This window comes from Microcebus murinus, chromosome 2 (genome assembly GCF_040939455.1).
Source record: "Microcebus murinus isolate Inina chromosome 2, M.murinus_Inina_mat1.0, whole genome shotgun sequence".
NCBI lineage: Eukaryota > Metazoa > Chordata > Mammalia > Primates > Cheirogaleidae > Microcebus > Microcebus murinus.
This window is the reverse complement of record NC_134105.1, coordinates 72,776,329-72,790,773: the sequence shown is the minus strand read 5'-3', so window position 1 is coordinate 72,790,773 and position 14,445 is coordinate 72,776,329. Positions and strand designations below refer to the sequence as shown.

The 14,445-nt window shown below is 49.9% G+C and overlaps 1 protein-coding gene across 1 annotated transcript; it reads left to right on the top strand.

Moving 5' to 3' along the window:
* The first annotated feature begins 5,870 nt into the window (after window positions 1–5,870).
* On the top strand, window positions 5,871–13,916 carry BARHL2 (BarH like homeobox 2). The gene is made up of 3 exons (XM_012790868.2): window positions 5,871–6,763; window positions 8,561–8,786; window positions 10,699–13,916. The coding sequence occupies exons 1-3, from the start codon at window positions 6,139–6,141 to the stop codon at window positions 11,009–11,011; spliced, it is 1,164 nt and encodes a 387-aa protein (XP_012646322.1). The 5' UTR covers window positions 5,871–6,138; the 3' UTR covers window positions 11,012–13,916.
* Window positions 13,917–14,445: the final 529 nt, after the last annotated feature.

Below are 14,445 nucleotides of genomic sequence, written 5' to 3'. Positions count from 1 at the left end.
GGGAGTTGCTAGAAGAATCAATTCCCTTCATGAGATCCTACAGGGTTCACGTCCCCCCTTTTACGTGGGACGTGGCTGTGTCACATGGAGGCCCTTTAATTTCTCCAGAAGCCTGCCTTCAATGGACAATATTTCAGCTTAGGAGGGGTGAAATAAAATCTCTCTCCATGTCTCTCCACCCCGACTGCCTTCACTTTATCAACTTCTCTATCTCCTCACCTGAATTGGAGATTTTTTTCTGAGCTTGCTAAGCTCATTAAGGCTCCCAGAATTCGGAAATCTAGTAGGAGGAAAGGAAGCACGAGTGGGGGTGGGGAAAAGGGGATACAGTCTTGGTTTGAGGGGGCTGAATCATCTCTTGGGACCAAATCTTAGAGTCTGTGTAACCTGTTGTAAACTCTGCTGCCCAGGTCTGTGGACATTGCCGGTAATTCCTTTTCTCTCCAAAGTGTCCAAGAGTATTTTGTCTATTCCTTCTGCACTCAAAAGAGATCCTTAAAGCCAACGTATGCCTACAGTTAGCAGCGGAGCTCTACAGTCAGATTAAAAGTTTGGACAATTTGTAGACATTTTTGCACCATTATTAGCCTTAGCTACCATAGAAATCCCTCTATATCCTACTACTTAAGATGTTCCCCTTTTCTTTCTTAACTGAATACACATTTCATTTCCTTTAGGAAGATTTTCTCTTCCCCCAACCTCTCCAAAGGTACGATTTCCCACTCCCTTTCACACCTCCACTGTAGCAAGTTCAGATTTGCATCATGGTATTTATGACAATTTCTGGCACAAGCTCTTGTCAACTTTTTGAGGTGGATTAGTGTCCCTTTCTCAAGCATCTGGCATAGAATGCACATTCAGTAATGTCTGTTGACTGAGTGAATAAACAAAACAAATGAGGGAAGGAATAAATGAAAAAAATACAGCTACTGGGTGTTGCCCATAGCTAGAAATAATTGCCATCTTTGTGTAGTGTATTTACCAGACCCTTGCTTGACATTTTGTAAAGACCTTTTACATAGAAGATCTTATTTGGCCATCACAGCCATCTTATTCTAGGCAAGAATGATTCTCTTTTTTAATAGAGAAGGAACTTGGTGATCAGAAAGGTTAAGTGTCTTACCCAAGAACTAGAAAGTAGTAAAATGGGACTAAAACTCCCCTTTCCAACATTCTTTCTTCTACATCTGTGCTTACCTTCCTGTCAGTTGCCTCTGCACAGCACATATCTATTCCCCAGGGAGAGACAAGTTTACTAGATCCCTTTCAAACTGCTTATCTTTAAAATTTTGGTGATGCTTATGGCTCTTGCAAATTTTATTATAATATCAGAATTATCTCTCAAAACTTTCATTCCCCTAGAACAATTAGTAATTACATAGATTATCATTTTAACTTGTTTCTATTAACATTTTTTAGTTACCTTATTTTTTTCTTTCATTTTACCTTTCTCCCTCTGCTCCCAATCTCCATTCTCTCGGTTTCAGTCTATTTAAGGGACTCAATTACATTATTTTCATCTCTCTCTCTCTCTCAGCAGAGCTGCCAGGATATTTCTCTTTAATATATTTTTCTAAGCAAATATGCATCAAATCCTTAAGCAGTTAAAAATATATTGATAGACTGGGGGAAAAAAGGGAAAACTTCCGACGTTTCTGTTGCTTTGAAATGGCGAGAGGTCACACAATCGTCAGGGTGTCAGCCTCAGAAGGCGGAGAGCTCATTTGTGTATCTTGCATCTTTTTTATAGAAAGAAACAATAGCTGGATTCCCTCGGTTTGGAGCTCTTGGCGCCGCCTAGTGGAGGGAAGCGCCTTTGCACTTCACTCCCATCAGTTGGCATTGTCATCGTGTGAACCTTTAGAAACGTTAAAATTAACTATGATAAAAAGAAACACTCCCTCCAAGTTGGTCATAGTCTGTGGGTAAATTTCTTCAAAGTTAAGCTCCATTTTAAAAAAAACAGATGCTCCAGTTTAAACAGGATCCCAAATACCAAATCTAGGTGGTGAAAGTATCTCGTTTAGAATGTAGTATAGAATAAAATTTGTTAAAATAGGCTAGTGTTTGGGCCATTCTTTGTAGTAGGAAAGGAGCACCTTTGGTGATGATCAGCACTGATGTGTCCTTCAGAGCCAGGAAGAAAAAGTTTGTTTTCTATTACCCACAGTTGGCAAGTAACTGTTTTCTGGACAATAATTCTAAAATCTTTCAGAAAATTAAACAATTTTCTTTCTTCCTTCTCTTCTTTTATTTAAGGCTTGAAAGTGAAAGATTACATTTAAACTCATGTCAGTTTAGGGATTCTATTTATTTGTATTTTAAGTCCAGTGAGGAAATCTGAGATGAAATCCAGTTAATATATTTCCTTTCACTTGGAAATGTGATTAATCTGCACCCTATTCTATTTCTGAATTGTGATTTTTTTAAAATGAAAAGTGAATTATGCTTACTTTGCCAGAAAATGCATGACTTCTTGGATCTATACATTACATATACTCTCAGGGGAAAAAATGGCAAAAGAGGAATGTGTCTGGAGAAAAAAGAACTCAGAAAAGTTAAACAAAACTCCAGCTCTGAAGAATTTGTTTTTCATTAAGTTTGTGATCTGGTCCTCAAGTTCCTCTTTTGAATCTTCAGGTCACTACTAGCATTTCCTCTCTGGGAGGGACCTAAATATAGGCACCTTAATAAAAGTCAAGGTCATACATTCCCCTCACCATTGCTGCTGATCTCCTAACACCCGCCCAGAGAAATCTTCTGTGATACTAACCTTTTCTTAAGAAAATATGATCTGAGACATTCACAAGGTGGGGAATACTGGGTTCCCGTTCGCTTTGCTTTAGACTTGTCATAAAACACCCACTCTCCCCTGCCCCCAACACTTCCACATTTCTCTCTCCCTTTCTTTTCAGATTTCAATTTTTCGTAGGGTCATATTTGCACCGTCTCCCCTGCCAATGTTGTGAATTATTCCAAGCAAAAAACCCTGTCGAACCGCCCAACACAAGCTGTGCGATCAGCCTTTTGAGCTCTTGAGTCATTTTAGGCGTCGGAACAAAACAAAAACAGGCTTAAATGAATTATTTATCAAGGTCGAGAATGATTGATTTGTGCAGTGCCGTCAGTTCTGGATTTTAAATTTGTTTTCGCCCCTGTCCCACTTCCCATCCTGAATACGCGGTGAGGGGCTAGCGAGTTGGAGACCCCAGGGCTAGGAGAAAACGCACCTCATTCGGGAAGTTAGTGGGCGACAAAAAAAAAAAAAAAAGGAAGCACCCTAATCGATATGTGATGAGGGGAGAAATGCGTACCGTCCGTTTGCAGTCTCCCAGCCCTGACGCCCTTCCCACCCTTCCCACAGTGGTCAACTGTGCCCGAGGCAGGGAGGTGGGGTGCGCAGGCCGCGAGGGTGTGGGCGCCCGGCCGCACAGGCCAGGCCTTGAGACATAAGGTAAATTGGCCTCCTCCTTTCCTGGCCCGTGTTCATATAACCCCGGGCCAGAAGGCCAAGGCCTGGCCCAACAGCTCCCTGGAGGGTCCTACCTGGCCAGCACTCAGTTCCCGCGCCAAAGGCGGCGGATCCAACCCCGCTCCAGCCAAGGGAGCCCGACCCCTCACCGGCCACACGTTCCGAGGGGCTCCCCGCACGCCTAATGCTAGCGTCGGCCTCTGCCTCGAGCACGTCCCGCGTCCCCGCCTCGGCTCACCAACCCCGGCTCCTCCGCCAAACTCCCCTCGCCTTCTGAGAAAAGCGAGTGCTGCCCGGATTGTACATCTCGCCTCGGTCCCTCCGCTCCCCGGTGTTCTCAGAGACAGCCCTGGGAAAAATGGCACGCAGATGATAAAAAGCAGCTCAACACACCCTCGGAATAGCGCGGGCTTTTTCTGGGTCAAACGCATAGATTTCCCTAGGAAAACGCGGGGAGAATGAGTGTCCCCCCAACCCCCTTCCGGACTTAGGGTTCACACAGAAGCAGTTCCTGCCGAAAGGCAAGATCTTGTCCCAGGAGGTCATTTACCTCCCTGACCCTCCTCCCCTCGAGCTCGATAGAAAAAAGCTGTTGCCCAGAAAGCGACCTACAGAACTGCAACTAAACCCCAGATTTCGGCCCAGCCCTTGGAGACTTTAAAAGGCCATTTTCTAACATCATTCTGCATCTAGTCACGGAAGCGTTGCCAGCCCCGCGGATTCATAGGGTTCTTAAAATGGTAATTTGGAGTAAATTGTAACTCAAAGAACTTTGAATCATTCATTAGCACCTTATAATTACTCTGCTAATTAGGTTGACACGGCACTTAATCAGGAGTAATACGCCGTCTTGTCACTGGCACTTCCCATTACTCTGACATTCAACAAGAGACAGGTTGGAGACGTCCTAGAGAAAATAATGCAAGTTGATACCCTCCAACGAGGCGTCACAGTCATGCTTCGGGTCCCAAGTGGATCCGCAGTGACTGTTTCCTTTCCGACTGAGCGGCTGGCCGACAGGGGCGGGGGCGGACGGACTGGCGCGCGGCGGGCAGGGCCCGGGCCGAGACCCGCCGCTCGGGCTGCTGAGCCCCGCGCCAGCCCGACACCACAGTGAGCCGCGGCCGCCCTCGCCGCCAGAGAACGCTTCGGGCATTGCTTCCCCCGCTCAGGAGAAAGTGTCTGGCCAGGCATTTATTTCTTCCAGCACGGGCTCCCAGTGGAGACGAGCTGGGTCCCCGGTTTGGGGCCGCAGGCTCGGGCTTCCCCGCGTGCCCCGCGGACGCGGGCCTGGCTGCATCTTCCTCGGGAGCCGGCCGCCCCGCCGCGCTCGGCCCGAGCGCCTGGGTTTGTCTGGGGAGAAATCAGAGCTCCGAGCCCTCCCAGCCGGAGCTGCAGCTCCCGAAGTTACACAGTTTCCTGCGGGTTCTTTAGGAACGCCCTCCTCTGCTGTTAGTGTCTTCCCACTACGCCAGCGCGCGTCTGGGGAGGCTGCGAGGGCGGCCGCGCTGGCGTCTAAAGGTGGGTCAACCCGATTCCTTTCCCTTCCGGTCCTCCTTCCCCTCACTTCTGACTTCTTAAGAAAAGGGGTAAATCCTCACTATTTTTTTTTTCTTTCCTCCCTTTGGCTCCCTCTCTAGTCTCCTCTTTTCTCTTTCCCCTTTTCCCCCTCATTCGTGATTGTGGACACCGGGACCACGGGACTAGGCGCTGGGCTCGGGGCTGCCGGCGCAGGCAAGTGCGGGTTCTCAAAAGAGCTGCGGGTCCGAGCCGCGTTCGCTGACGGGCTCGCGAGCCGTGCGCCCATTGGCTCCCGGCACGTTGGCGTCGTTCGCTCGCGCGGGCACGGCCAATGGGGGCGCGGGGCCGGGCGCGCGGTCTCGGCGGCGGGGGCGCGAGCCCGGCGCGGCTCGGCGCGGAGAGCGGCGGCAGTGGCCGTGACGTCACGGGAGGGGGTCGGCGCCGCCCGCGAGCCGCCGGATTACAAGCGAACGCGCCCGGCAGCGGCCGGAGTCGCCAGGCGCCGCGTCTCCGTCGTCTCCTCCGCCTGCGCCTGCTCCTTCTCTTCTTCCTCCTCTTCCTCTGGTTGCCGCTGCCACCGCGGCCGTGTCTGCTCCACAACTTTCCAAGAAAGTTGAGAAACTCGGCTCTGGGGCAGCCGCGTCGCGCGCAGCTGCCACCTCAGGAGCCGCGGGGGAGCTCCGAGGGTGCGCGGCCGCCGGGGCTTCGCGGTCGCTGCACCTGCCTCATCCGCCGCCGCCGCTGCCGCCCGGTGCCAGGCTGTGGGCAGACCCAGGCGGCGGTGGCGGCGGCGAAGGGGTCGCTTCCTGCGGCCTGCGCCTTCGCCTGGGTCCCTGCGCGGCCACCGCCGCCCCACGTGCGCGGTCGTTCCTGGAGCGCACATTCTGTGGTTTCTCAGAAATTTTTGTAACTTCCCCCCGTGTTTCTTTCTCCCCACCCCTACTTTTTGCATAAGGGAAAAAAAAAGTTGTGTCGAAAGTGTCCACTGATTGTCACCTCCCAATTATCCTTCCTTTCCTCCCCGCCCCACTCTTTTTTTTAAGCGGCGGCAATATTTAGTGTTTATTTTGTTTTGCTGTCGATAGCTTCCTTTGCTCGTTCTGCGCGGCTGCTGGACGGCGGAGTGGCGTGGACCTCATGTAGAAATGACAACAATGGAAGGGGCCAGCGGGTCGAGTTTTGGAATAGACACGATTTTGTCCAGTGCCAGTTCGGGCAGCCCCGGCATGATGAATGGAGATTTCCGCCCGCTCGGCGAGGCCAGGACCGCGGATTTTAGGAGTCAGGCCACCCCGTCCCCCTGTTCGGAGATTGATACCGTAGGAACGGCGCCTTCTTCTCCTATCTCGGTCACCATGGAGCCCCCGGAGTCTCATCTGGTAGCGGACGGGCCCCAGCATCACCACCACCTCCACCACAGCCAACAGCCGCCGCCGCCAGCAGCGGCCCCGACGCAAAGTTTGCAGCCTTCGCCCCAACAGCAGCCGCCGCCGCCGCCACAGCAGCCGCCGCCGCCCGCCCAGCAGCTGGGCTCGGCCGCCTCGGCCCCCAGGACTTCCACCTCTTCTTTTTTAATTAAGGACATCTTGGGCGACAGCAAACCTCTGGCGGCGTGTGCACCCTACAGCACCAGCGTCTCCTCTCCCCACCACACCCCGAAGCAGGAGAGCAACGCAGTGCACGAGAGCTTCAGGCCAAAGCTCGAGCAGGAGGACAGCAAAACCAAACTCGACAAGCGGGAAGATTCCCAGAGCGACATCAAATGCCACGGTGAGTTGCGCAGCCCGGGCTCCCTCAGCCCGCTAGCTTCTCCTCCTGGTTCCCTTTTTCCCCTTCAGCCTCTGGCGAATCTGATGGGGAGTTTTTCCTTGAGCTTCTCGGGCGATTGGGCGACAGTCAAAAGACTGCAAGCTGGAGGGAGGCCTAGGCGTGCGCTTTGGTAACTAGTTCCAAGTTCTGTTTATTGTTACATTTTCACCCTACAGTCTTCACCGCCATCCGGCTCCTTTCTTTGTTTTACTTAATTTTAATTTGTCCAAGGTTGGCAGCGGTGGAAGCCATCGGAATGGAAATACTTTTCGTTGATAAAAGGGACGGACTTGAGGTTTTCTTAGCGGAGACCTTGGGAATGGGAATGGGAGGAGATGGGAAAGAGAAACCGCTCAGCAAGCATGGTGTCTAGGGGTGTGAATAAACAACCTGGTGTTTATTCTTTAATGCAAATGATCTCACCCCCCCCCCATCGTATTTTCTAAACACCATTACTGGAATTACTGGATTTAATGGAAGAAAAATTTCCGAGTTGATTAACAGCAACTTTTTTCATTAGATTGTGTAGATCAGTAAAAATTCATAAACAGTTTTTAACAATATCCTTATTACTCCATGGCCCCAACTGAATATCTGTATCTTAGTAATATTTCTGGCCCCTTATAAGTAATTGGGAGGTCGCATTTATAAAAATAAATTTTTATGGACTTGAATTTATTTTTCGTAAAATCAGAAGATGAAAATTGAAATTGTCCTTAAACTCCTTTTTTACATTTTTTTTCTCAGGTAATTTCATAAGTAAATGTTGTGGTTTGGGCATGACAAGAGTTTTAGCATACCAGGAGACTTTTTTTCACCTTTACTGATAAGTTTATTATCATTTTTATTATTAATCCTTGTTTTTCTGGTAAAGATATATGCTGACTGTCTGGAGGGTAGGATATTGCTCCTCATTTTACTATTATGGTATTAGCATAATAGTGTCCAAAACAGATGTACAGTCTGGTCTGGCGATTTTTTGTGCACCAACCTCCCCAGTGGGTCAATTAGAGAGATTATTGTTCTTCCTGCAGGGAAGATCAAGGAGCACTGCACAAACGGGTACAAACAGAGAGGGATTGACATATCGATTTCCCAGCATTTCAGTAAAAAACCAAAGTTGACAAATAGAATCCGGAAATCTTCGTGCTGTCACCTGGATGGGCTCAGTGATTTTGAGCTCAGCTCGGTGTCTGTGTGACAAATTGTTTGGGAAGCTTTAAGAGACCTGATGCAGGCAGCCTCACAAAGCTTGATTCCAACATTTCCCAAGTGCATCTGAAAAAGAGAAACAAATGCCTGTAACTTTCAGTAGAAAGAGAAAAGTAAAATGAAAAAGGTGCCCCCGCTAAAAAAAGCCAGAGGAGAACGAGCCTTTGAAAAGTACCAAATCAGAGAAACAAAGTCATAATGAAAACATTAAAGAAAAGGGACAGTGTCTCCCCCCAATCAAGGAAACAACAATAACAAAAGAACCCTTTATTGAAAAGTATTTTGTTTTCTTTTTAACTGTCAACCATGTGAGGATCATACATGAACCCCTCTAGGACCTTCAAACAAGGCCTCCCACCCCCCAGTCAGAAAATGGCCCTCTTGCTCTGTACTGGCTGAGGCCCAAGTATGTGAGTGAAGGGGGTAGCAGAGTGTAGTCCCCTGAGAGGAGTGGCTGGCTTGGGAACGTGGAAATGTGTGCCAGGAGGACACTCCATCCTTCCCCATTCTAGCCTGACTTAAGCTGTGGCTGGGTTTCTATCATAGGAACAAAGGAGGAAGGAGACCGGGAGATTACAAGTAGCCGAGAGAGTCCCCCTGTGAGAGCCAAGAAGCCTCGTAAAGCCAGGACTGCTTTCTCCGACCATCAGCTTAATCAACTCGAGCGTAGTTTTGAGCGGCAGAAGTACCTGAGTGTGCAAGACCGCATGGACCTGGCTGCTGCGCTCAACCTCACTGACACCCAAGTTAAGACCTGGTACCAGAACCGCAGGTAAGGGAGGCTGTTTGGCGTAGCAAAGGTGCCTGGCTGTTTAAGTCATGACCATCATACCAGTCTTCTCTCCTGGCTTCGGGAGACTCTTGGGAGAGTAAGAGAGCCTGGTGTGGACACTTGGGTGTTTTCAGGCAGAGGGAGGAATTAGCCATACCCCCAAGATGAGAGAGACTGAAGGGCAGCTGGAATTTGGACAGTTTTGCACTTCTAAGTGTCTTAACAGGTGCTACTTTCCTTCTGAAACCAGAGTGGCTGGAATTTCCCCCACTTCATCCCCAAATCAATCAAGCCACACCTTCTCAAATTGAGACATCTGTGCAGCTGACACTCAGGCCCAGAGAGCCTCTGTGGTGCACCCCTTGGGCCTGCCCCAGGCTGGTTCCAAATGTCTGTAGCCAGCAATGCTGCCTGGCTATGGCAGGCCCACAAAGCTGTCCCACCAGCCTTGGCTTAAATGCCCTTGCTTTGGCCTGTGATGTGGCTGAGAGAGGCATGGTCCAAGCCTTGGTCTGTGTAGCTGCAGAGACTAGGATAGCCCAGCTGGGTTAGAATTGGGTTGGTAGCTGCAGGCTGGAGAATCTGGCAGCTGGCCAAGCATCCAGACTTGGGGGTGTAGGGAGACTGTCCCCTGTACTGGCCGCCTCCTGTACTGGCTGCTACCGCTGCTGTCTAGACATGGAGAAAGGGTGCTGGGGAGTCTGCCCAGCATTGCTGCTTCTTTAGAAGGGAAATGGGGAAAGCAAAAGAGGCTGGCAGTGCTAGCAGGGTCCTGAACCCTACAAGTGGAACCTGGGCAATTGGTGGAGGTTATGCTGTTATTCCCAAGCCTGGCAGTCTTCTCCCTTGTCCCAATCTGTCTCCCCCTCCTTTTCTCTCGTTTGTGTTCTAATCGCCCATAAGTGCGGTTGGAAATGCCCATCCAGTTGTCATCTTTACCATAATTTTCTGTCTCATTACATACGGTTTCAGCCACCCTAATTCTGTCGGAAAACATTAGTGTCATTTGTAGCCAATTTAAAATGGGCGACATGTTTATTAATTTGGCTGGAGCTGCTGGGTATGGATGGCCCACCAGCCTTGTGTTCCTTCATAAGGCATTTGAGCAAACGCCTGCTCATCTCTTCTTCCTAGCTGGGTGTGTGTTGGGGGAGGGAGGAGACCAAGAAAAGCTGATCACAGGTTTTAATTGTTGCTTTCTCCCCAAGGAAGAAATATCTTGAAATGCATTCCCTATCCACTAATGGCCGGGAGGTACTGTCCCCTTGGGAGAGCCCTCCCTCAAACGAATTTGAGACCTTGTTGCCCTCCTCTCCCTGAACCCCCTGATCACTGTAAGGTCCTGTCAGACTGATGAGAGAGAGATGTGTTTCCACAGCCTGGGGACTGAGAGGGATGAGGTCCGAGGCCCAGGAGTCTCTGTGTCCCTTTGTTTATGGTTTCTTCTCTCTCAGCTTGGAGGGAAGAAAGAGGGACTGAGAGTGGACACTTGGGGATTGTTGAGGAGCGGCATGTGGGAGAGGAAGGAAGAGACAGAAGACTGCCTGTGGAAAGAAGGGTCTCATTTGTCCCCCAGGAAAGTTTCAGGAAGTAGCCAAACTACAAGGGGGACAACAGCAGAGCAGAGGGACAGAAAAAGGCAGCAAAGGTTGTAGGATTTCATTTGTGATAGTTTCAGATATTAAGGGTATAATTTACAAAATTGACTTTGGATTTGGGTTATTCTTCATTCTTCCAGCAAGGCTGGTGCAGGAGATGGGGTACATTTCTGGTGCTCAGCGGTCTCTGAGTCTTCCTGCCACCTTCAGGACAGAGAAACGGGAGGTGGGAGAGGGCCAGAGAAGGGGCCGTGGTCTTGCTGCCTGCACAGTGTCCACAGCTGCTGGGTGCATGCACGCCTGCTTTCTTTTAGGACCAAGTGGAAACGGCAGACTGCGGTGGGCCTGGAGCTGCTGGCTGAGGCGGGAAACTACTCGGCGCTGCAGAGGATGTTTCCGTCCCCTTATTTCTATCACCCCAGCCTGCTAGGCAGCATGGACAGCACTACCGCGGCGGCCGCTGCCGCTGCCATGTACAGCAGCATGTACCGGACTCCCCCGGCACCCCATCCCCAGCTGCAGCGGCCCCTGGTGCCCAGAGTGCTCATCCATGGCCTGGGGCCTGGGGGACAGCCAGCCCTCAATCCCTTGTCTAGCCCCATCCCAGGCACCCCACACCCCCGGTGAAGAACGGGCAGAGCAAAGATGTTGCAATCCCTCCCCCATACCCCACTACCCAGACAGCTGCCCCTCCTCTCCCCACACCAAGCCACCAGGCGACCCTGGGAGGCAAAGGAGAAGGAGAGGAAGAGAAGATGCTCACCAGTGGGCGGAGGACCCTCAAAGAGGAGCCAGCCCTCTACTCTGCCTCTCCCCACGCCCGAGATAGGGCTGGAAAGCTCTCTCACAGCAGTGTGACCGGCGAAAACGCTGAACCCACACAAAGTGCGACCAGTAAGTGAAAACATCAACAAAAACAAAACCTCAAGTTCTTTTAAGCAAACGACTTTAGGGACAAGGAGAAGGGAGGGAGGGGGGAGGGCTAAAGAGGGAAGAAAGAAGGGCACAGAGCGGAAACTGCACAGGCAGAGAAAATTGTCGATGGACAGATAGCCTCAAGTTCCGAGGCAGAGGGCGTTGCCGTGGACATTCCGTCTGCCCCAGAGAAAAGAGGAGGGTGACTGAGAACTTTGCACTGATTTCTCATGACCTTTTTTCTTTTGGAAAAGTGGCATGCTCCATAATATGAAAAAAATGTACATTTGAAAGACTGAGTGATAAGTGATATATCATATTTATTATATGTTGTCCAAAAGAGAGTCACTTATATACGTTAGTAAAAACATGATTTTTCTTTTCATGTCTTTTTGATTCAGTAAAATAAATGCTTAGACAAAAGTATAGATTTTTTTGTGATTGAAAATTACAAAAATAAAGTTTATCTTTTTTTAACAAGTGATGAAATCCAAGGGAGCTGATTTTGCTAAAGCAGAATGTACTATGATGAGATGTGTGACTTGGTTTAGAAAAAAAAATCCTTCTGGAATATTAGGAATTTACAACATCTGTAAAGACGTTGGATTGGCTTATGTAAAAACAGCTCCATTTTTTATGCTGGCCTCTTCTGAGCCATTATTTGATATGTGTGAATTCCTTTCTTTTTAAGTGTACGGTTTCAGAGAGCCCATGAGGCCGCAGGAGAAAGTCGGTACTTGTAGGCTGTTGGTGCTGGCTAAGTGGATGGCCAACTTCTGTCGTCCTGGCCGACCTGGAGGCCCCAGCTTGACCGGGTGTGGGGATCCCTCTGCCCACCCCTCCCCCTTCTCCTAGGGGTCTTCTTGGGTTAGCGCTGGGCGCTGAGTGCTGGGCGGTGACGACGCAGGCAGGGGCTGGGCGGCGGGAGAACGCTTCTCCGGCCTCGCAGCTGTTCCGCCGCCCACGGCTGGGCGCCCTAGCGGCCGGGACAGCCTGCGAGCAGGAGGCTGCAGGGCGAGCAATTAGGACGCCCCGGGGGACTCAGAGAGGCCTTGCTAACAAACCCTTGTCGTGGCTTTGATCCTTGCCTTCTTGGTCCCCCGGCGGCGGCGGGCGTCCAGCCCCCAGCTCCACACAGAGCTGCTTGTGAGTTCGCTGTGCTGAGATGCCTGGAGCAGGAATGCAAAGGCGAACTCTGGCTGAGACAGGCGTGCCAAGCCTTTTATCCGCGCCCCTGGGACGGCTGGGACTGCAAAATGAGAGAGACCCTGCTCAGAGTGTGGAGGAGGCCCATTTCCTGCTTTAGGAGTGTCTCTCTGTGTGTGTGTGTATGTGTAAATGATCATAGTACCCCAGCGAAGCTGGCCGTAAGCACCCCTGTGCAAAGCTGGCTTCCCACCAGGCTCAGTGCTCAGGACTGTATGAGGGAACAACTAAGTGGAGGGTGCAGTCCTAAGCTTGCTCCCACTCTTCTCCAGCTCCCAGGATACTTCCTGAGTACCCAGTCAACCCCCTATCTGGCTATCCTCAAATTTCTATCCTCATTCCTACCCTAGTACAGTGACAAAGGGGTAAAATACATCTAGATCTGGCCTCCAACTTTCTCTGATGCTTGAACCTTAGTAGAGTTAAAAATATTTTCAAAAATGTGAAGTGGTGTGGGAATGTATGTCGAGGAGGGGTGGGAAGGAAGAAGGGAAGAAAGAGGTGAAATCTGGGCATAAATTGCCTCAGGCGCCTTGATCAGACCTTGGCTAATTAAGGAGTGGTTTTTGCAGATTTTTCTTCAGCTCATCAATTTGCTTTAAACTAGGTTTTGGGTCTTGTTTGATTCTAACAAAAGGGCCTGGACTGGCCTTTCTCATTTTCTGCCTGCTGAGCTGGGACAAACTCAGACAGCTGGGCTTGGCTGAAAATTGGGCGCCGCTGTGTCCAGTGGGGGTGCCCAATGCCTGGGCACTCAGCAGACTCTCCTTGTTCCATCTTAGCTGTGGTTGGGTTTTTCGATCAAGTTTAAGCAGTTTAAAAATGGTCTGCCTAGGCCTAAAAAGGCACTTTTCAAGGCTTGAGAGTGCTGCAACTTCTCTCTGCACTGAACCTGGGGCTGGTCAGCTCTGGGCACAAGGAGGACCTGGAAGGTCACAACGTTCACACATGCAAAGAATTACTTCAAGTACAGGTGGAGAAAATACAAAACTACAAATCCTAAACAAGGCCGCAGCACCCATTTGCTGCCAGCAGCTCAGGAGCCACCCTGCCAGGGAGTCTATTCGCTGCAGATTCACTCTCAAGGCTCAACTTGGACTCCCTAGGTGAGCAATACAGGGGGAAGCACTATGTCTACAGAGACCAACCTCACATTCTGCTGCTGTCTGGATCCACCAGAGTCCCCCCAAGTTCAATTTTTTTCCAAAGACATGTTTTCTTTCACCTCCTTTACGGATTTGTCATGATTTATCATGTAGCTGAAAGTGGTCAACCCTCTTTTAAATTTGTTTTGGTTACCTGCTATTGCTATTGCATACAAGTTGGCAGATTGGATGTTGGGGGTTGGGGGATTGTCCCAGGAAGAAATCTGGGTGGGTGCTGGGGTTCCTTTCCATTTTTTTTTTTTTTTTTTTTTGGTCTGCAGTCATACTGCAAAGGCCACCTCAGCAGGTGCTCTAGTATTTAATAGTCCCTAAACTACTGTTTAAAAATCAGGCAGAAACCCAGTTCTTCTTTACAAGAGGTCCTCTTTCCTTCTGTGCTTGCTCAACGAAGTTGTGGGGTTGGCTAAGAGGTAAGAAGAGCAACCTCAGGTTTTCTGACAAGGAAGGAACAAGAGAATAGGCAAAGGCCTTTTCTCTCGGGAGATCTGGAGTTAGTTACAGAGGCCCAGAGGTACAGCTGTTCCTGGGAGCTGCACTCCTTTTCTTTTTCCCACCTTCAGCTGGTATCTGAAGGGCATCCCATGGCCGGTCTCCATTTAGATTGCTTCTCTGGTTGGAGGCTAGCGAAACGGACTTTCAGTGGCAATCTTTTGATTCCTACAGAACCACAGGAATAGGAACTTGTTTCAGAGAGATGTTTAAAAACTTATGAAAGTCCCTTAGATTTTTTCACCCCAAGATCGCCTTAGGGACTCCAGAAAACCTAGCACAAAT

Excerpts from the sequence above, each read along its gene's own strand:
- BARHL2 (XM_012790868.2), top strand. The coding sequence starts at position 6,139 with ATGACAACAATGGAAGGGGCCAGCGGGTCGAGTTTTGGAATAGACACG. Across the intron at positions 6,764-8,560 it reads GAGCGACATCAAATGCCACG|GAACAAAGGAGGAAGGAGAC; the intron begins GTGAGTTGCGCA and ends TTTCTATCATAG. Across the intron at positions 8,787-10,698 it reads ACCTGGTACCAGAACCGCAG|GACCAAGTGGAAACGGCAGA; the intron begins GTAAGGGAGGCT and ends GCTTTCTTTTAG.